Source organism: Chiloscyllium punctatum, chromosome 7 (assembly GCF_047496795.1).
Source record: "Chiloscyllium punctatum isolate Juve2018m chromosome 7, sChiPun1.3, whole genome shotgun sequence".
In the NCBI taxonomy this organism is placed as follows: domain Eukaryota; kingdom Metazoa; phylum Chordata; class Chondrichthyes; order Orectolobiformes; family Hemiscylliidae; genus Chiloscyllium; species Chiloscyllium punctatum.
Window position 1 is genome coordinate 89,031,214 of NC_092745.1, and position 22,912 is coordinate 89,054,125.

Here is a 22,912-nt window from a genome sequence, read left to right on the forward strand (position 1 = left end):
TCTGCATGCTGTATCTGGTGTACGCTAGCTACTCTATCCTCTGATCCGTAGCTCCATGTCCCCCCATCCGCCAAACTAGTTTAAATCCTCCTGAAGAGCACTAGCAAACCTTCCACCCAAGATATTGGAACCTCCAATTCAGGTGCAACCTGTCCTTCTTGGATAGGTCCCACCTTCCCCAGAAGGTATCCCAATGATCCGCATACCCGAAGCCCTCCCTCCTATACCAGCCCAGCAGCCACGTGTTCATCTGCACTCACTCTCTGTTTCTAGCCTCACTAGCCCGTGGCACCGGTAGCAATCCTGAGATTACTACTCTGCTTATCCTGCCTATTAGCTTCCAACCAAAAAACTCCCTATATTCTCTTTTCAAGTCCTCATCCCTTTTCCTAGCTATATCATTGGCACCAATGTGTACCACGACTTCTGGCTGCTCACCCTCTCCTTTAAGAATCTTGTAGAGTCGATTCCTGATCCTTTAATGAATTGAAGCTGCTACCAATGGCCGTAGAAGACCAAAGGCCCCCTACCTTGTTTTCTTTGAGCTTTGCAAGAGAAATGGACACAGAATGTCAATCAGATGGTCCAAATCAAAGTTTCCTTAATGCTCCTTATCTGGAACAGTAGAGGAACAAATTGATGCTAATATAAATAATTACTTAATAAGTATAAACTAATCCTCATGTTGAAAAAGTAGGTGAATGACTGATGAATATTGACCATTATCTATGATGGCTGGAGTTTAATTAGGAAACAGTTGAATCTTAATTGTATAGAGTCTAGGTCAGCCTTTTTCAGAAGTATTCAGTGTTACACTGTCGCTCAGGAAAGCTAACATAGCCTCAAAAAAGGTGCAGTGCTGATTCATCATGATGTTAAACCATTGATGTCGTTCCAGAAATGAAGCTTGCCTTCTCTTGAGTTTAGAAGGTTGAGAGATCCTTTCTTGATTAATGGTTTAAAACAATTTTGAAAATGGTAACTACAGTAAAGCTATTTCCTCAGGTGCCCTATGAATCTGTAACAGAGGGCACAACCTTAAAAACATTTAGGAGCAAAATCAAGAAGCACTTTCCACATAGGTAGAGGATATCTGAAATATCTCCACCAAAACGTTATGGAGGATGGATCAAAGTAAATTAGCAGAAATTTGTTCAAATCAAGACAGCGATATCGAGATCAAAAACAGGTAAATGAAAATTAGACTAATAATGATTTAACAGAATGGTGAAACAGACATTAGGAACACAATGGTATAATTTCATTCGCATTATCCATAACTAGATTATTTTTCAAAACATTGCGCACTAAATATACTGTAAGTTTTCATATTTCAAATTTACAGGTGAAATTTATTGCTTCACTCTATTAATGCAAGGAATGGAACAATAAAAGTTTTTCACTTCTTTGTTTACACCAGGTTACTACTGCTATTTCCTACAGTTGCAAATAAAATAAGATGTTTCACATCATACACTTTCTTGTCACCATGGAGATTAAGCCTCAGAATAAGACTGTTTCAGTAAAAGTCTTCTTCTTAGTCAAAGTATCACATAAATCAAGCTCAATCTTTGTGAATGCCATCCCATAATTTTGAAACATATTGGCAAGTAAGCTCAGATACACCACAAAAAAAAACAGAAGAAAATAAATAGCATGGAAGCACAAAGGATGTACCCTCAAGTTCAGAGTGAGATGTGCTGAAATTTTCCATTGTTGATTCTGTTTTACAATATTTTTTCCATGAGAAATCCATTGGAAGTTTGTTGTTAGATTGTTGGTATTAATATTGTAATTCCAATGAATCCTAATTTAAATATGATTATCCCAGTTCAAAATTTGAGTAACTAACCACCACTTACATTGGATATCAGTTATTGGAAAGATGTGCAGTTCCAGGGCAATTCATATGACTTATAAATCTCAGCCTGTAAATGAAGGCTGAAACTTTAGGATTTGGGAACAGGAGTAGGCTATTTCACCCTTTGAGCCTCAAAGGGAGGTAACATCATCACATGCTAACAGGCACTTGAATTCCAAACATGGTCAATGATCTCCATTCAAAAGATTTGAACTAAGCTCTACTCTCCACCAAAAATATTCATAAATATACATAAATAGTATGTACTTCGAGATTACATCAAATGATTGCTATCACAGCATTCATAAAAAGAGAATATCAAAATCTTGCCATATTACACAGCAATATTAGCAAGTTCTCTCCATTGATATTTCTACTCTCCATGAAATGAAAATCTGGATGATCAATGATCAAAATCTTACATGAACAGAAAAAATAACAAAACTGAACGGAGTCCAAGGTCGATACATTTCAGCAACGTTCACTCTATACTGGGGAGACAGGACACCAACTCACAGAACATTTCAGGGAAGATCTCTAGGACACACGCACCAAACAACTCCACCGTCCTGTGACTGACCATTTCAACTAACCCTCCACTTCATTAAGGGCATGCAAGTCCTGGGTCTCCTCCACCGCCAAATCCAAGCCACCTGACAACTGGAGAAAGAACGCCTCAACTTCTGCTTTGGGACTCTCCAACCACACAGCATCAACAACAACTTCACCAGTTTCCTCATCTCCCCTACCCCCACCTCATTCCAGATCCAACCCTCCCACTTGGCACTGCCCTCTTAAACTGTTCTACCTGTTCATCTTCCTTCCCACCTATCTACTGCACCCCCCCCCCCTCCAACCTATCATCATCACCCTGCACGTGCATCTACCTATCATCTTCCTGGCTACCTCACTCCCATCCCTCCCTCCTATTTATCTCTCAGCCGCCTTTTCCCCACCCCCATCCCACCCACATTCTTGATGAAGGGCTTATGCCCAAATTGTCGATTCTCCTGTTCCTCAGATGCTGCCTGACCTGCTGTGTTTTTCCAACGCCACACTTTTTGAAGCTGATCTCCAGCATCTGCAGTCCTCATTTTCTCCGGAAAAATAGATACAACAGGTTTAGTTTAATGATATTAACAATATCATTTTTGCAGAGTGACACCAAGAATATCCTGTAAAGACCACATTATTTTAGTTTTCTTTATTTTGAATTGTAAACATTAAAACAGTCCTTTTTGCATTTTAAGCAAGGAATATGGAAGAACACATTGAACTTTTAAATCCAATTTAGTTACTGAAACTTATTGAAAGTTGTATTTGTGCCATGCTTTGTTCAAGCAGAGGGAAAAGATGTTTGAGACTTAACAACATCATGGGTGTGTGTTCAGGGGCTAGATGTTATCAGCAATGACAACCCTGATCGGCTCCTAGACAGGTGGACAGCTTATGTGTGACCAATATAGGGGTAAAAGGCATAGAGACCACACACAGACAGCATCTCTTCTTCCTTATAGGTAAGTAAAAGAACTGAACATTGCTAGCTATTCTCTCCCATCATTCGCTATGAATGGTTACCTCTAACTGATACTAAACAATTAGAGTACCAATGGCCCTGCATCCTCAGTAAATATCTGGAAGGACTTGGAAATGCAAAGACTGAAGCTCAAAAAGATATGGAAGAAAGGACGATAGTAATGAATCCTGTGGATTGTTGCTATTCAATGTGCTTCACTAATTTTTTTTCTCCACTCATAATTTTATATATATATATATGTTTGTCTGTGACTGCCTGCATGTGTGTAGTGGTTTGTGTTTACATTAGTAGAGTTAAGTTAATCAATATTTAGTTTGCCTGTGGTTAGAACCAACTTACAATAAATAATCTTTACATACAGAAACTGGCCAGTGTATTCTGTTAACTTGAGTTTACCAGTTAGTTAAATTGTGAACTTTCAATAATTTAAATTGTATCTTTAACTTCTGTGACAATCCAGGGGAGAGGCAGAGCTGAAGTATCAGTGTACTTTCCTAGTGGATTGTGGCCAGCGTTGCCACTTAGTATTATTTTTCTTCTGCACAGACCTCAGAGATTCATGTGGGGAGGCAATGGCTTCTGGAGCTGCAAGACAATGCTGCAAATGGTATCAGTATACTGATTACCATGCACAGACTCTCAGAGCAAAAATGTTGGTCATGACAGAAACCCAAGCATTCTAAATTTCTGTTAAAAAGTCTGAAAAACTTATAATGTAGAGGTTCTGGTGTTGGACTGGGGTGGAAAAGGTCAGAAGTCCCATGACACCAGGTTATAGTCCAACAAGTTTATTTGAAATCACAAGCTCTTGGAGCACTGCCCCTTCATCAGGTAAAGTGAAGAGAAGCACTCAGGCACAGAATTTGTAATCAGAGAGATCAAAATATCCAATAAATGGTGTAAGTGGAGTGTCAACAGGCTGAATAATTGATCACCTGCAGGTGATCAAGAGTGTCAGACATTGTGAGTAAACTGTCAACAGCTGAAGGGATGACTTATAATCCAATTAGTTAAGGCAGAGTGATAACTACAAAACATTAAAAATAAAGGTGGTACTGGAGACAAACCAAATGACTGGAATAATATGATAGGTACAAGAGTCGCATGCTGAGGGTCTAACCAAAGTAACAAGTAATCCAAAACTGTGCAAACTAATTAAGGCAGAGCGATCATTACAAGTTATCAAGGTGATGGTGTCAAAACAGGACAGTGAGGAAGATTTTACAGATACAGAACAGCATGGTGGGATCAAATGGAGCGCAATATGAACCCAAGATCATGGTTGAGGCCATCTTTATGGGTACAGAACTTAGCTGTAAGTTTATGTTTGACAATTCTGCATTGTTGTGTATCTTGAAGTCGGCCTTGGAGGACACCTACCTGAAGATTGGAGGCTGAATATCCTTGACCACTGAAGTGGTGCACGATAGATATGATGCATGGTGTCTATTCATCTGTTGCCGTAGTGTCTGCCTGATCTTATATACTATGCCTCAGGGCATCCATGCCTGTAGCATATGAGATAGACAACATCGGCCGAGTCAAATGAGTAATTGCCATGTACATGGTGTTTGGTGTTGTCAAAGTGTGATGATAGCATCCATGTTGATTATCTGGCACGTCTTGCAGAGGTTGCTGTGGCAGGGTTGTGTGGTGTTGTGGTCGCTGTTGTCCTAAAGGCTGGGTACTTTGCTGCAAGAAATAGACCGTTTAAGGTTCAGCGGTTGTTTAAAAGGGAGAACTGTAGGTGTCAAGATATCCCTGGCGAGATGTTCGCCGTCATCGATGACATGTTGAAGACTGCGAAGAACATGGCATTGTTTCTCTGCTCCAGGGACCCTTATACCTATCATATAATTCCAGTCATTTGTTTTGTCTCCAGCACCACCTTATTTTTAATGTTTTGTTATTATCTCTCTGCCTTATTAATCGGATTATAGGTCATTCCTTCACCTGCTATTCAGTTGTGGATACTTCACTTACTGTCTGACACTCTTGATCGCCTGCAGAGACCTATTATTTGGCCTGTCAACACTCCACTTATACCATTTGTATGATGTTTTGATCTTTCTAATTATAAATTCTGTGCCTGAGTGCTTCCCTCTACTTCACATAACAAACGGGCAGCACTCTGAAAGCTTGTGATTTAAAACAAACATATTGGACTATAACCCGGTGTCCTGAGACTTCTGACCTTGAAAAAAAAGACATTAAACAGAAATCATGTGCATTGTACATCTATGTTAAGAAGGAAGATGTGCTGGAAAGCTTGTACATCTATGTTAATTGACTTCATAGAACGCTAATGAATGAGGCAGAAAAAGTTTATCATCATCATAAACTAAAATATGCACTATAGTTTTGAATCACACCTTGGGTTGAGCTACTGCAAAAACAGGTGGCTGAACTGTGAAGTCAACATTTAATTTTCATTCCTAGTTTTTTTGCAAGTTATGTGGAAATAAACAGTGATAAATGAAAATATTTGAAAGAATAATCACAGAAGAATTATAGGTCAAATCTACTGCAAAATTACCAGTTAAGTCCAAGTTGTGTCAAATGCTTTGGACGGCTTGACACCACTAGGTCTAGTGACACATTTCAACTTTTCTTACCAAATTCTCCTAATTAACTGCCTATCTGTACCTGTGGTTTCTGTCAAGCCATATGTCCACTTCATCCTGCCACATACCATTTCCGGATCAACTCACCACTCAAGAGAAATCCCGAATTGACCAGCTTCTTTGTGGCCGTGAAAGCTCATTGCGCATCAGTACAAGCATTGTGGGCCTGAAGCTACCCTGCACAGTTGTTAAAATTTGACCCAGGCACAGCAGATAAAGGAGTCAGCACCCCTCTTTCCTATAGATTTCTGGAAGCCCTGCTGAACATGGTAGTGCAAAGGCAACGGTCAAAAGTGAGTGAACACGAAGTCATAAAGAAAAACAGCCCAGAAACGCATCCTGATACAGCCCACAAGCTGGAAGTCCTTGCAACAGCATTACACAGCTGTTGCAGATCAAAGTGAGCACTCAAATGCAGAAGAATTCTAATAGTGGACTGGAGATGTATCATAACGGTTCTTCAAGGCTGGCACACATCAGATACCACTATCTGTGAACATGGGGTGTGTGGGACTTGTACAGTGGAGCATTCTGTGAGATGCTGCTCCCGAATTCCAACACTGAGGTTGTTCAGAGCAAGCAGTGAGCTGAATCAAATAGGTGTTCATTCTGGTTTTCTTGGCAAGGATTCCCGACATCTAATTTATTCATTGAGTTTGGTAGGATGGTAGGATGGTAGGATGATTATCAATGAGGCAAGCTGTACCATTAACAAGATGTTTAATGAGCATTAATCCCTCTCAAACTAACACCTCACCACTGCCTAGCATGAATCTCACCATGCCATTATGAAAAGCATAAATCATAGCGCAAGTTGCACCCGACATCAAGTTGGGCCTTGTCCCACTTGGAGCCCAATTCTGCCAGACATAGCCATGGCCCATTTCACTCTGATCCCTATAAGATTCTACCCATAATTCTTGGCTTTTGATTTCCTGGAAAAATATCTACCAGTATGTTATGTAAATGCATGCCATAGTAATGAACAATGAATAACATGATTGGCAACATCATATCACGATGTTAATTACTAATCAACAAGAAGTTTTCCAAAAACAAACTTTTTTGCCATATTTTTGTACCTGCTGTTTTTGTTAAGATTTTTCAGATGCATTTAGAGATGTTAAACAACCATGATTTGGAGATGCCGGTGTTGGACTGGGGTGTACAAAGTTAAAAATCACACCGTATCAGGTTATAGTCCAACAGGTTTAATTGGAAGCACACTAGCTTTCAGAGCGTCGCTCCTTCATCAGGTGGCAGTGGAGGGCTCAATCCTAACACACAGAATTTATAGCAAAAATTTACAGTGTGATGTAACTGAAATTATACATTGAAAAATTGATTGTATGTTAAGCCTTTCATCGGTTAGAATACCATGACAGTTTCACTTCTTTCATGTATAAATCACAAAACCTTTTTCTTACAAAGTTGCATTTTCAGGTTAGCTGTTAACAATGGTAATAGCTAGACAATATGTTGAAGGTGTTCGCCCCCTGTGTTCTCTGTCTATGCCACGATGTTTAGATTGAGCCCTCCACTACCACCTGATGAAGGAGCGACGCTCCGAAAGCTAGTGTGCTTCCAAATAAACCTGTTGGACTATAACCTAGAGTTGTGTGATTTTTAACTTTAAACAACTATGACATTCTAACATATACATAATATTATGACACTCAAGGGCATGTGTACTCAGCAGTGTACTGTTTAGAGTCTTGTTGTTGGTTCTCCATTCCAACTTCTTCAGTCCTGAAATCTATTGCTCAGAAACACCAATTGGTCAGAAATGTGTTGAGTAGACCCAAGCAAATAAGTCTTGCTATCTCCAATTCAGATCAGATCTACTCTCTCCATCCTGTTGCAGCTACAATAAGTTCATACTTTCAGCACTCAGACTCAGAGGGTTGCCACATTGCCTATCAATATAAGGGGTGACATGACTTCAATCATTCTCATAAACAGCCAGGTGATCAGCAGCAGAGAAGGATCCATTCAATTTTCCAGCATACATAATGTTGAGTGTCAAATAGGAGTCAAGTCACTTGGCTACCTATATGCAGCATCTCTTTGAACAAGGCACCCCAATTTCCATGTTCTCCTTTGCTAATGTTTTCACATCTAGTTGCAATACCATCACCTTCTCAGCAGTCTTCTGTAGCATACCCCTGGTTAATTCTTCAGATTTTGCTCAGTCTGTCTTCACCAAAATATCCAGCCCAGAAAACATTAAGTAGGAGTCCACCTATGTTGTGCTTGTCTCTAAAGTAGGAAATACAAATACACTCAGAACAATGGCTTGCAAAACTCTCAAGAGAAGGCTCTCAAGAGGAGGACAACAGCTGTCAATTCCAATTAATTAGTTAATCATTCAGACAATTCCACATCTAATCAAACTGCACAAATTGTTTCGCAATAGGCCTTACAGAATGTTCAATTATCAACAATGCAAAAGCCAACTAAGGTGATCATGAGGGTACAAACTCAGTACCATCTGGGCAGATAGACTGGCAAATACCACAGGCACAGGACATCCAGATTCTTTCAAATGTATAACTCCAGAAAGCCCAGTAACAGATTGTGACTCCACTACCTCGAAGTAACTTTGGTAAAACTGCTATCATCCAAAGTACCAATTACTCTTACTAGCATTGCCAGTAATTTAAGCCTTAGCCAATTTGCATGGTCTGTTGGCATCAGCATCATTTTATTACAATATTTTAGGAGTAGAAACACAGAAGACACAATACTTGGAGAAGCAAAACAATTAGAACTGTACAGCACAGAACAGACTCTTTGGTCCAACTCATTCGCGCCAAGCGATATCCCAATCTGACCTAGTCACATCTGCCATCATTTAGCCCATATCCTTGTCAACCCTTCCTATTCATATACCCATCTAAATGCCTTTTAAATGTTATAATTGTATCTTCCTCCACTACCTTCTCTGGCAGTTTGTTCTATACATGCACCATCCTCTGCATGGAAATGTTACCACTCAGGTTCTTTTTAAAATCTTTCTTCTCTCACCTTAAAAGCTATGCCCTCTAGTTTTAGACACCCTCACCTTCAAAAAAGACCTTGGCTATTCACCCTATCCATGGCACTCATGATTTTATAAACCTCTAGAAGGTGACCTCTCAGTCTCCAATAATCCAGAGAAAAAAGCTCCAGTTTATTCAGCCTTTGCCTATAACTCAATATCTCCAGACCGGACAATACACTTGTAAATGTTTTCTCCACCCTCTCCTACCGATAGAAAGGCCATCAGAAGTGTATGCAGTACTCCATAAGTGGCCGCACCAATGTCCTGTAGAGCCAGAACATGACATCCCAATTCCTGTACTCAACGCAAGCCTGCCAAATGCCTTCTTCGCCACCCTATCTACCTGCAACTCCACTTTCAAAAAACTGTGCACATGTACCCTTAGGTCTCAACAAACCTCCCAAGGACCCTAACATTAACAGTATAGGTCATGCCCTGCTTGCCTTGTCAAAACACAGCACTTCACATTTACCCAAATTAAATTCCATCTGTCTTTTCTTGGCCTACTGGCCCAGCTGATCAAAGTTCCACCGTATTCTAAGATAATCTTCTTCACTGTCCACTACAGTACCTACTTTGGAGTCATCTGCAAACTTAATAACCATATATCCTTTATTCACATTGGACCAGTGGACCAGCTCTGATCCTTCTGGCACATCACTGGTCACAGGCCTCCAGTCCAAAAAAAAACAACATCCACTTCCACCCTCTGTTTCCTACCTTCAAGTCCATTTGGTATCCAATTGCCTAGCTCCCCCGGATCCACGGGATCTAAACTTACTAATCAGTCTACTATACAGAACCTTGATGAATGCTTTGTTGAAGTCCAAACATACAGCTTTGCCTACAATAATCTCCTTTGTCACTTCTTCGAAAAACTCAAGTCAAGTCAAGTTTGTGAGACATGATTTCCCACACACAAAGCCATGCTGGCTATCCCTAATCTGTGGAGAAAGTGAGGACTGCAGATACTGGAGATCAGAGTCAAGAGTGTCATGCTGGAAAAGCACAGCAGGTCAGACAGCATCCGAGGAACAGGAAAATTGATGTTTCGGGCATAAGCCCTTCATCAGGAATGAGGCTTATAGACTGGAGGTCTGAGAGATAAATGAGAGGGGGATGAGGTTGGGGGTAAGGTAGCTGAGAATGCAATAGGTGGACGAGTTGAGGGAGAAGGTGATAGTCCAGGGAGGAAGGTGGAGCAGATAGATAGGAAAGGTGATGGACAGGTCAGAAGGGCAGTGGTGGGTGAGGCTTGGGACTGGGACAATGTGGGGGGAGCGGAAATGAGGAGACTGTTGAAATCCACATTGATCTCTGTGGTTGCAGTGTCCCAAGGCGGAATAGGAGGCGTTCTTCCTCCAGGCATCGGGTGGTAAAGGTTTGGCGATGGAGGAGTCCCATGACTTACATGTCCCTGATGGAGTAGAAGGGGAGTTGAAGTGTTCAACCATGGGGCGGTGGGGTTGGTTGGTGCGGGTGGCCTAGAGATGTTCTCTGAAATGATCCACAAGTAGGCGTCCTGTCTCCCCGACATAGAGGAGATCTCATCGGGTGCAATGGATACAATAGATGACATTGGTGGAGCTCCAAGTAAATTTCTGACAGATGTGGAAGGATCCTTAAGGGCCTTGGACGGAGGTGAAGGGAGTGGTGCGCGTGCAGGTTTTGCACTTCCTGCAGTAGCAGGCGAGGGTGCCCGGAGTGAGGTGTGGGCAGGTGGAGGGGGGGGCATGGACCTGACGAGGGAGTCGCGGAGGGAATGGTCTCTCCTGAATGCTGACAGGGGTGGAGAGGGAAATATATCTCTGATGATGGGGTCCATTTGCAGGTGACATAAGTAGTGGAGGATTATGTGATGTATGATGGCAGAAGTGGCAGAGGATGATATGAGGATGTGCGGAAGATGATGGTGGCGGAAGTGCGGAGGATGATGCTGGAGGAAGTTTCAAATGCATGTAAATCTGTCCTTCAGAATCCCTTCCAACAACTTAGCCACCATTGATGCACAGCTAAGTCGTCTATAGTTCCCGGGCTTTTCCTCACAGTCTCTTAAATAATGGCACCACATTAGACAACCTGCTGGCACATCAACTGTGACAACCAATGATACAAATATCTCAGCAAGGGGTCCAGAAATCTCCTCCCTCGCATCCCACAAAGTTCTGGGAAATACTTAGCAGGTCCCAGGCATTTGTAGACCTTAATGCATTTTAAGACCTTCTGCACCTCCTCTTCTGTAATACGAACTCTTTTCAAGACATCTCACTATTCTTGGTGCATTTCATTGCTTTGTGTTTCAGGTATATACTTACGTCTACCATGTTTTCTGGTTTAACATTCCAAAATCCAGAAAAGACCTGGTCCCAAGCATTCTAGACTGTAGAGGCTAGAATTACTTTTAATCTGCTAAAACAGTTAAGAAAGGATTATGAAATGACAATATCACTTACCTGGTTAATTTTTCTCAACTGCTGGTGGCCCATCAACTGCTTGCCAGCCAATGCCATGTCTATCTGCCCTATCATCATACAAGCAGCTTCCAGCAAAACTATAAACAGGAGATTTTCTCTTTGAGTTCATGTACTCTAAATGCCATGCAAACAACACGCATCATAATCAACAAATAAAGATTTAATGTACCTTGAACGTTTGGAGGAACCAAAATCATAACAGAAAATACTAATAACACATATGAAACAGAACACGGTTATTCTGGAAGTTTTAAACTAATTTAGCTGGGGGATAGGAACCTAATTTGTAGTTCCAGTGTCCAAGAGGTTGAGAGTAGTGAGGTAAGAAATATGGTTTCAAGGTCACAAGAGTTCACCGGCAAGCATGAAGGTATTTTGAAGCGCATCTACTTCAACACCAGAAGCATCCGGAATAAGGTGGGTGAACTTGCAGCTTGGGTTGGTACCTGGGACTTCGATGTCATGGCCATTTAGGGGACATGGATAAAGCAGGGACAGGAATGGTTCTTGCAGGTTCCAGGATTTAGATGTTTCAGTAAGAACAGAGAAGGTGGTAAAATAGGGAGAGGTGTGGCATTGTTAGTTAAGGACAATGTTACAGTAGCAGAAAGGACGTTTGAGGACTCATCTACTGAGGTAGTAGAGGCTGAGGTTAGAAACAGGAAAGGAGAGGGCACCCTGTTGGGAGCTTTCTAAAAGCCTCCAATTAGTTCCAGAGATGTAGAGGAAGGGATAGCGAAGATAATTCTGGATAGAAGTGAAAGTAACAGGGTAGTTGTTGTGGGGGACTTTAACTTTCCAAATATTGGCTGGAAATACTATAGTTCAAGTACTTTACATAGGTTAGTTTTTGTCAAATGTGTGCAGGATGGTTTTCTGACACAATATGTACACAAGCCAACAAGGGACATTGGATTTGGTACTGGGTAATGAACCTGACCAGGTGTTAGATTTGGAGGTAGGTGAGCATTTTGGAGGTAGTGACCATAATTTAGTTATGCTTATTTTAGCGATGGAAAGGGATAGGTATATAACGCAGGGCAAGAGTTATTGCTGGGGGAAAAGGCAATTATGATGCAATTAGACAAGATTTAGGGTGCAGAGGATGGGGAAGAAAACTGCAGGGATAGGCAAAATTGAGATGTGGAGCTTATTCATGAAACATCTACTGCATATCCTTGATAGGTATGTACCTGTCAGACAGGGAGGAAGGGGTTGAGAATGGGAGCTGTGGTTTACTAAATAAGTTGGATCTCTTGTCAAGAGGAAGAAGGCTTATGTTAGGATGATATGTGAAGGCTCAGTTAGGGCACTTGAGAATTACAAGTTAGCCAGGAAAGACCTAAAGAGAGAGCTAAGAAGAGCCAGGAGGTGACACTGGAAGTTGTTGGCAAGTAGGATCAAGGAAAACTGCGAAGTTTTCTATAAGTATATCAAGAATAAAAGAATGACGAGAGAAATATTAGGGCCAATCAAGGATAGTAGTGGGAAGTTGTGCATGGAGTCTGAGTTACAGAAATGAATATTTTTCGGTAGTATTCAAACTGGAAAAAGATAATGTTGTCGGAGAAAAGACGGAGATACAGGCTACTAAACTATGCAGGATTGGGTTCACAAGTAGGAGGTATGAGCAATTCTGGAAAGTGTGAAAACAGATAAGACCCCTGGGCTGGATGGGATTTATCCTAGGATTCTCTGGGAAGCGAGGGAAGAGATTGAAGAGCCTTTGGCTTTGATCTTTCTGTCATCATTGTCTACAGAAAGAATGTCTAAAGACCGTAGGATAGCAAATGTTGTCCCCTTATTCAAGAACGGGAGTAGAGACAACCCTGATAATTATAGACCAGTGAACCTTACTTAGGTTGTGGGTAAAGTGTTAAAAAAGGTTATAAGAGATAGGATTTATAATTATCCAGAGAGAATAGGTTGATTAGGGACAGTCAACACAGTTTTGTGAAGGGTAGGTCATACCTCACAAACCTTATTGAGTTCTTTGAGATAATGACCAAACGGGTAGATGAGGGTAAAGCTGTTGATGAGGTGTATATGGATTTCAGTAAGGCATTTGATAAGGTTCCCCATGGTCGGCTACTACGCAAAATACAAAGGCATGGAATTGAGGATGATTTAACAGTTTGGATCAGAAATTAGCTAACTGAAAGAAGACAGAGGGTTGTGGTTGATGGGAAATGTTCATCAGTTATTCGTGGAGTACTGCAAGGATCTGTTTTGGGGCCACTGCGGTTTGTCATTTTTATAAATGAACTAGAGGAGGGCACAGATGGATGGGTCAGTACATTTGCAGATGACACTAAGGTCAGTGAAGTTGTGGACTGTGCTGAAGGATATTGCAGGTTTCAGACAGACACCAATAAGATGCAGAGCTGGGCAAATGAAGTTTAATGCAGAAAAGTGTGAGGTGATTCACTTTGGAATAAACAACAGGAAGAAAGAGTACTGGGCTGACAGTAAGATTCTTGATAGTGTAGATGAGCAGAGAGAGCTCGGTGTCCATGAAAATAGATCCCTGAAAGTTGCCACCCAGGTTGATAGGGTTGTTAAGAAGGCACACGGTGTGTTTGCTTTTATTGGTAGAGCGACTGAGTTTCGGAGCCATGAGGTCACGTTGCAGCTGTACAAAACTCTGGCGTGGTCGCACTTGGGATTGCATACAGTTTTGGTCACCACATTATGGGAAGAATGTAAAAGCTTTGGAAAGGCGATGTACTGGGATGCTGCCTGACAGAGAGGGAAGGTTGAGGGACCTGAGGCTGTTTTCATTCGAGAGAAGAAGATTGAGAGGTGACTTAATTGAGACATATAAGATAATCAGAAATTTAGATAGGGTGGACAGTGAGAGCCTTTTTCCTCAGATGGTAATGGCTAGCACAAGAGGATATAGCTTTAATTTTAGGGGTGATAGATATAGGACAGTTGTCAGAGGTAGTTTCCATACTGAGAGAGAGTAGTAGGGGCATGGAACGCACTGCCTGCAACAGTAGTAGACTTGCCAACTTTAAGGGCATTCAAATGGTCATTGGATAAACATATGGATGAAAACGGAATAGTGCAGAATAGATGGGCTTCAAATTGGTTCCACAGGTCAGTGCAACATCAAGGGTCAAAGGGCCTGCACTGTTCTAATGTTCTAACTTGGTGTCATGCAAAATAAAAATCGCAAGAACAGCGGATGCTGTAAATCAGAAACAAAAACAGAAGTTGCTGGAAAAGCTCAGCAGGTCTGGCAGGATCTGTAAAGAGAAATCAAAGTTCTGAAGAAGGATCGATTATTTTTGATTTCTCTTCACAGATGCTGCCAGACCGGCTGAGCTTTTCCAGCAACTTCTGCTTTTGTTGGTGTCATTCAATCTGGATTTATACCCGGAGCAGAAATAAATGAGGCAATATTTAACACAAGAATAGCCTTTGGTTAATAAAAGAGGTGAAAAGAACTTACATATCTGCTTCACAAACTTTACAAAGTTTTCCATCATGTTTATCACCAGAAATTAAGAAACATGTTACTGGAACCTATATTGGGACCAATTAGTGAGTATCAGACAAGAAGATAAGTTTCAAGCGGAAAGAGGATTAGGATAAGGTAATACATGGTAGGACCTTGGCAAACACTGAGAATTAGAGGGACCATTGTGTGCATGTGCACCAGTCCTATATAGGTATCAGGACAGGGAGGTAAAGTGGTTAAGATGACACATGGAAAGTTGCCTTTATTTGTTGAGGCATAGAGGAAGGAGATGATTTTGAAATTGCATAAAATAAGATATTGGTTCAGCCACAGCTGGAGTATTATTTGGATTCCAGAACTGCACATATAGAAGCAGATATAATGCAAGGAGACTGTGCACAGGATATATACCGGACTGTTGCCTGAGCTGAATAAGTTCATTTAAGAAGAGAGTTCAGATACTCTGTGACTGCTTTCCTTGGAGCACAGGAGACTGAAAGGAAACATGATTCAGATGAATAAAATGAGAGACATTGACAGGGTACACAGGAATACATTTTTTCCCTTCGTGAAGGGCACAGGTTTAAAGTTAAGGGCAAGTAGTTTACAGGGGCTGTGAGGAAATTGTTTTTCACCCAGAGAATGGTAGGAATCCAGAATTCACTGCCGACAAGGATGGCTGAGTCAGAAACCCTCATAATATTGAAGTAGTATTCAGGTGTGCGCTTGTGATGTCAAAACATGCTGGAAAATGAGATTAGAATAGTTAAAAGGTTATTTTTGACGACTGAAGACTCAATTAGCCAAAGGGCCTTTTTTTCCATAGTGTAGGCCTCTATGACTCTAAGACGTAGCTGTATATTGTTGGCAAAAGTATTTAATCAGTACACAACAAATATTGAGAAAACTGAATGCATTTACAGGGACAAAGATTGGAGGCAAGATGCAATTTTCAAAATGCTGAGGATACAGTTCCACTTGCAGGATCAGGTGCGACCCTTTGTCATTTAAGGTAAAAACAATGACTGCTGACACTGGAAACGAGATTCTGGATTAGTGGTGCTGGAAAAGCACAGCAGTTCAGGCAGCATCCGAAGAGCAGGAAAATCAACGTTTCGGGCAAAAGATCTTCATCAGGAATACAGGCAGAGTGCCTGAAGGGTGGAGAGATAAATGAGAGGAGGGTGGGGGTGGGGGAAGGTAGCAAAGAGTACAATGGGTGGATGGGGGTGGGATGAAGGTGATAGGTCAGAGAGGAGGGTAAAGAAGATAGGTGGGTAGGACAAGTCCTCATGGGGACAATGCTGAGCTGGAAGTTTGGAACTGGGGTGAGGTAGAGGAAGGGGAAATGAGGAAACTGTTGAAGTCCACATTGATGCCCTGGGGTTGAAGTGTTCCGAGGCGGAAGATGAGGCGTTCTTCCTCCAGGCGTCGGGTTGTGAGAGCAGCGGTGAAGGAGGCCCAGGACCTCCATGTCCTCAGCAGAGTGGGAGGGGGAGTTGAAATGTTGGGCCACAGGACAGTGTGGTTGATTGGTGCGGGTGTCCCAGATTTGGACATGGATGTCCTGGCCTCCTTCACCGCCACTCCCTCACCACCCGATGCCTGGAGGAAGAACGCCTCATCTTCCGCCTTGGAACACTTCAACCCCAGGGCATCAATGTGGATTTCAACACTTTCCGCATTTCCCCTTCCCCCACCTCACCCCAGTTCCAAACTTCCAGCTCAGCACTGTCCCCATGAGGACTTGTCCTACCTGCCTATCTTCTTTTCCACCTATCCACTCCACCCTCCTCTCTGAACTATCACCTTCATCCCACCCCCATCCACCCATTATACTCTTTGCTACCTTCCCCCACCCTCCCCTCTGACTTATCACCTTCATCCCCACCTCCACTCACCTATTGTACTCTATGCTACTTTCTCCCCACCCCCACCATCCTCATTTATCTCTCCACCCTTCAGGCACTCTGCCTGTATTCCTGATGAAGGACTTTTGCCCGAAACGTCTATTTTCCTGCTCCTCGGAAGCTGCCCGAACTGCTGTGCTTTTCCAGCACCACTATTCCAGGACCTTTGTCATTTAAGTAAGATCTAGAAGTTCAGAGCATAAACAGCAAAAAGTTATATGCAATGATACAAGCAATTAGAAGAAACGAGTGTGAATATTGAAGTGAGTGGTTTTATACTGGAACAAATAGATACAATGAACTAAGAATAGTACAGCGCAGAAACCAGCCCTTCAGCCCACCAAGCCTGTGCTGACATGATGCCTTTCTAAAGAAAAACTTTTTGCCTCTACGTAGTCTAAATCCCTCTATTCCCTGCTTATTCATTTATCTGTTAAGATACCTCTTAAACATTGCTATTGCATCACCACCTCTATCAGTGCATTCCATGCAGTCACCACTCTGTCAAAAAACTTACCTCTCACATTTCCTTTAAACTTTACCCCCTTTCACCTTAAACCAATGTCCTTTAGGAATTGAAATTTTTACCCTGAGAAAAAAAAAGATTCCGACAACTTGTTTCATCCATGCCACTCAATTTTATAAACTTCTATCGGGTCGCACCTCAGGCTTCAATGCTCAAATGAAAACAAACCAGGCTTATCCAATACCCTAGTAAACCTTCTCTCTACTGTCTCCATATCCTTCTAATTGTGTGGCAACCAGAACTGTATGTTCCAAATGTGGTCTAAGTAAAGTTCTACATAGCTATAACATGGCTTGCCAATTTTCATATTCTTCACCCTGACTGACAACGGCAAGCATGCTATAAGCCATTTTGATCACATTATCCACTTCTGTTGTCATTTTCAGGAAACTGCAGAACTGCACGCCTAAATCTCTTTGTATGTAATGTTTCAGAGGGTTCTGCTACTTAATATATATTCGCCTCTTGCATTAGATCTTCCAAAATGCATCACCTCACATTTGTACAGAATAAATTCTATCTAACATTACTTCTCCCAAGTCTCCAGCCTATCCATATCATGCTTGTATTGTCTCACAACACCCTTTCAGAGCTTCTACATCCTTCCTATAATGTGGTGACCAGAACTGCACGCAATACTCCAAGTGCAACCACATCAGAGTTTTGTACAACTGCCACATGACCTCATAGCTCCGAAACTCAATCCCTCCACCAATAAAAGCTAACACACCATATGCCTTCTTAACAACCCCATCAACCTAGGTGGCAACTTTCAGGGATCTATTTTCATGGACATAGAGGTCTCTCTGCTCATCTACACTGCCAAGAATTTTACCATTAGCCCAGTCCTCTTTATTCCTGTTGCTCCTTCCAAAGTGAATCACCTCACACTTTTCTGCATTAAACTCAATTTGCTACCTCTCAGCCTAGCTCTGCAGCTTATCTATGTCCCTCTGTAACCTGCAGCATCCTTCGGCACAGTCCACAACTCCACTGACTTTAGTGTCATCCACATATTTACTAACCCATTCTTCTATGCCCTCACCTAAGTCATTTATGAAAATGACAAACTGCAGTGGCCCCAAAACAGATCCTTGTGGTCCACCACTGATAACTGAACTCCAGGATGAACATTTCCTTTCCACCACCACCCTCTGTCTTCTTTCAGCTAGCTAATTTCTGATCCAAACTGTTAAATCACTGTCAATCCCATGCCTCCCTATTTTGTGCAATAGCCTATCATGGGGAGCCTTATTAAATGCCTTACTGAAATCCATATACACCACATCAACTGCTTTACCCTCATCCACCGGTTTGGTCACCTTCTCAAAGAACTCAATAAAGGCTTGTGAGGTATGACCTACCTTTCACAAAATTATATATTGATTATCCCAAATCAATTTATTCTTTTCCAGGCGATTATAAATCCTATCACTTATAACCTTTTCCAACATTTACCCACAACTGAAGTAAGGTTCATTGATCTATAGTTATCAGGGTTGTCTCTACTCCCGTTCTTGAACATTTGCTAATCTCCAGTTTTCTGGTACTATTCCTGTAGACATTGACAACATAAAGATCAAAGCAAAGGTCTCTGCAATCTCCTCCCTGACTTCTCAGAGAATCCTAGGATAAATCCCAACTGGCCAAGGGGACTTATCTATTTTCACACTTTCCAGAATTGCTAACTTCTTCTCCTTATAAACCTCAATCCCATCTGTCTTTCAGTATTCACCTCGGCAACATTGTCTTTTTCCAGTGTGAATAGCGATGAAAAATATTCATTTAGCACTTCTCCAATCACCTCAAACTCCACGCACAACTTCCCACCACTGTCCTTGATTGGACCTAATCTTAGTCTAGCCCTCTATTCCTGATATACCTATGGAAAGCCTTAGGGTTTTCTTTGATCCCATCTGCCAACGACTTGTCATGCCTCCTGGCTCTTCTTCGTTTTCTCGTTAGGTCTTTCCTGGCTAACTTGTAACTCTCAAGCACCCTGACTAAGCCTTCACACGTCATCCTAATATAAGCCTTCTTCTTCTGCTTGACGTAAGATTCAACTTCCTTTGTAAACCATGGCTCCCTCACTCGACCACTTCATCCCTGCCTGACAGGTACAGACTTATCAAGGACACGCAGTAGATATTTCTTGAATAAGTTCCACATTTCAATTGTGTCCGTTCCCTACAGTTTCCTTCCCCGCCCTAAATTTTGCCTAATCGCATCGTAACTGCCTTTCCCCCAGTTATAACTCTTGCCCTGCGGTATATACCTATCCCCTTCCATCGCTAAATAAACATAACCAAATTGTGGTCACTATCACCAAAGTGCTCACCTACCTCCAAATCTAACACCTGGCTGGTTCATTACCCAGTACCAAATCCAATGTGGCCTCGCTCCTTGTTGGCCTGTCTACATACTGAGTCAGGAAACTCTCCTGCACACATTGGACAAAAACTGACCAATCTAAAGTACTCCAACTATAGTATTTCCAGTCAATATTTGGAAAGTTAAAGTCCCCCAGTTATATGTATATTACAAATAACAGGGCTCCCAGTACGGATGCTTGTGGAACACCACTAGTCACAATTTCCAGTTGGAAAAAAATCCCTTCCACCACTACACTCTGACCAAGCCAGTTCTGCATCCATCTCACAAGCTCACTGGTGGATCCCATGTGACTGTACCTTCTATATCAGCCTGCCATGAGATCTTGTCAAAGATAGGGAATATGTCCACCACCCTGCCCTCAATCACCTTTGTCACTTTCTCAAAAAACCTGAATCAAGTTTGGGAGACAGAACACCTCGCAAACAAAATCATGCTGCCTATCGCTAATAAGTTCATGTATTTCAAAATATATGTCTATTTAGGTTAAATGAAAACAGAAGACGGCAACTATGATGCCAAATTTGGAAGGAGAATACAGAAAGCCACAAGTAGTCTTGTGAAAATGAAGGATATGTTAACAAGAAAAATCAAGATCGTAACAAAAGTAAAACTTCATAAGATCTTACTTTCCTATATGCTTCAGAAATGTGGACCATAAGTAAAGATCAATGGAAAAAATTAGAAATGCGAATGCTAAGATTTATGATAAAAATTCCAACATGGGATAAACATGTATTTGAAATTGCAAAGCAAAGAAAAAATTATGAAAAGTGACATCCAAATAAATGGAAAGGCTACAAAGATCTTTTCTATAGATCAAATTGGAGGCAATGGAAAGAGGGGTTGACCTATATGTAATGGGATTACAGGTATCACAATGTACTTGAATGCAATCTATATCAGATGTGCAATAATGGCACAAGAGGACCATGGCACACCATACTACAGATCTCCTGGCAGTATGAGGCACTAGCCACAGTAGGGAAAAAACAACTTTTTAATCCAGTATAATTGTATTCAACATTGACTTTTTAAATTTCAATCTATTAATACTCATTTTCCTTATCCAAGAATTTATAAAGCTGTGTTTATTTTTAATTGCAATGTTTAGTAAAATGTTACATTGATCAAATAGTGTTGGAACTGAAGACCATTTAATCTTAGTGTCAAATGTCCATATCAAATGAAGCTCCTTCAACTCTGCTGCATTATCAGGAGAATCCATTTGACTGAAGCTGTACGTGTTTCCACTTCCAACACTAGTCATCCCAGCACTATCCACATGAGAGTGCTAAATAGTTGTGTTGCAGGCTCAGGAGTCACATTCAACCAGGTAGGGCAGCTAACATTCTCCACATACCTGTACTTCATTACAATTTCAGAAGTTTCCATATTAACTACTCTGACTTCTCCAGCGATTTGACTCTAAGCTATACAGAGAATCAAATGTGAATGATAAATGAAATGCTATTATTCAAATAAGGAGCCACATACATAATCAGAACCTAGCTTTGTCATTAAGAAATTCAAACTTTAAAGAACACTACCAAATTACTTAGTTATTTGTTAATTATTCAGTTTAAATAGGTAATCAAAGTATTGGACTCTACATTATAATCTAAGTAAAATAAATTGGGAGATCCAAACGTTTTTAACATGAGCATTCTTGTACACACAAAATGGAGCAAACTATCTGTTCCACTGCATTGATGCTGAGACACGACTGTTCCAAAGTCAGTTCTCCAGCTGAAGTTTATTTTAACAATGTAAAACACAACGCCACTTACGATGTTAAAAATCAACAGCTTATTGATACACAGCTGAACGACTCAATGACCTTGTATTTTTAAAATAGTTTGATTATTTCAGTGCTGTTACAAACAGGTTTACCGTAGTATTTGAACAATTATTTTTTTAACTGTTATAATCATCTGTTCTGAAACTGAACTTAGTCCCAGACTAATTTCATTATAGTTAGAATACAATGGGGGCAATTAATCAAGGCTGTGTATGTATGTTATATATGTATATTGAAATATCGGTAAATAAGGGATTAAATTGCGAAACGTGCATTTTTCAACGTCAGAACAAAAGCGGATAATTTTTAAATAAATATAATTTCTCTTTATGTAGTGCTATTCATTTTATTAAATAATATTAACATTCTGGCGTAACATTTGGAGATATTCTGAATTTATCACAAATTAAGCCAATTTATATACTGAAACTGGGCAACAGAGCAAGAATTAAAGCATTGCAGCACAGAGTACCCGTCGCACTCTGAGTTAAACGATTTAACAACGGACTGATTGCCAAACTCTTTTCCAAAAGGGCTACGAAAAGCTATTACAGATCATTTTACTAATACAAAACATTACAGCGCCCACAATTACCAAATCGAAACAAGCAACATTACACACCAGAATCATTTCTCTTGTCCGCCATTTTAATCCCAGAATTCCTAGATTTATCCAGCCCCGACGCTGCATTGGTTACCGTGGTTACTGACAGACAGTGAGGTGGGTGTGGGGGAAGAGACGATTTGGTGGCCGCGTGCCCCAAAGCACATAGAATAGGTGGCCGTTAAATAAAAACACCTGCGACTCCTTCTCGTGCCTGTACCCCTAATTACGGTCGCTCTCGATCTCAGCGACTTGTTCAGGTGCGAGCTCGCCTCAATGCTTTGTCAAGTCGGCAGCAGCTCCTGCGACTTTTAAACACTGGTTATTGAGAATCAGTACTCTGAAGGGGGGAAAAAAAATGATGGTATATTTCAACTGTAACTTTTTTTTCACGTAGCTGTATGTAAGGATCATAAAGTAGAAACAAAAGTGAGTGGTCCTGGGGAAGTTTCGTGCATTTCCCACTGCGACACTGTTGCAAATGGCATTGCCGCTTGAGTGATTGACAGCTGAGATGGGGGTCTCGTGGCGGGTTTTTGTTACAATCGTTAACGCTTGAGTAGTTTCGCATGCATGTATACCAGGATAGGGGAGGATGCGTTTAAAAACTCAGGTATTTTACAGCTACGTATCTTTAGATGTTGATCGTTTCAAATTTCATGTTAAAACAAGATG

At 41.2% G+C, this 22,912-nt stretch overlaps 1 protein-coding gene across 1 annotated transcript in view; it reads right to left on the reverse strand.

Annotated features, from left to right (window-relative positions):
- The window catches only part of agbl4 (AGBL carboxypeptidase 4), an 855,821-nt gene extending 833,233 nt beyond the window's left edge, over window positions 1-22,588 (reverse strand). Inside the window, exon 1 of the mRNA XM_072574259.1 lies at window positions 22,256-22,588. Coding sequence (XP_072430360.1) covers window positions 22,256-22,280 — 25 coding nt within the window. The 5' untranslated portion in view covers window positions 22,281-22,588. The remainder of the gene's footprint in view (window positions 1-22,255) is intronic.
- Window positions 22,589-22,912: the final 324 nt, after the last annotated feature.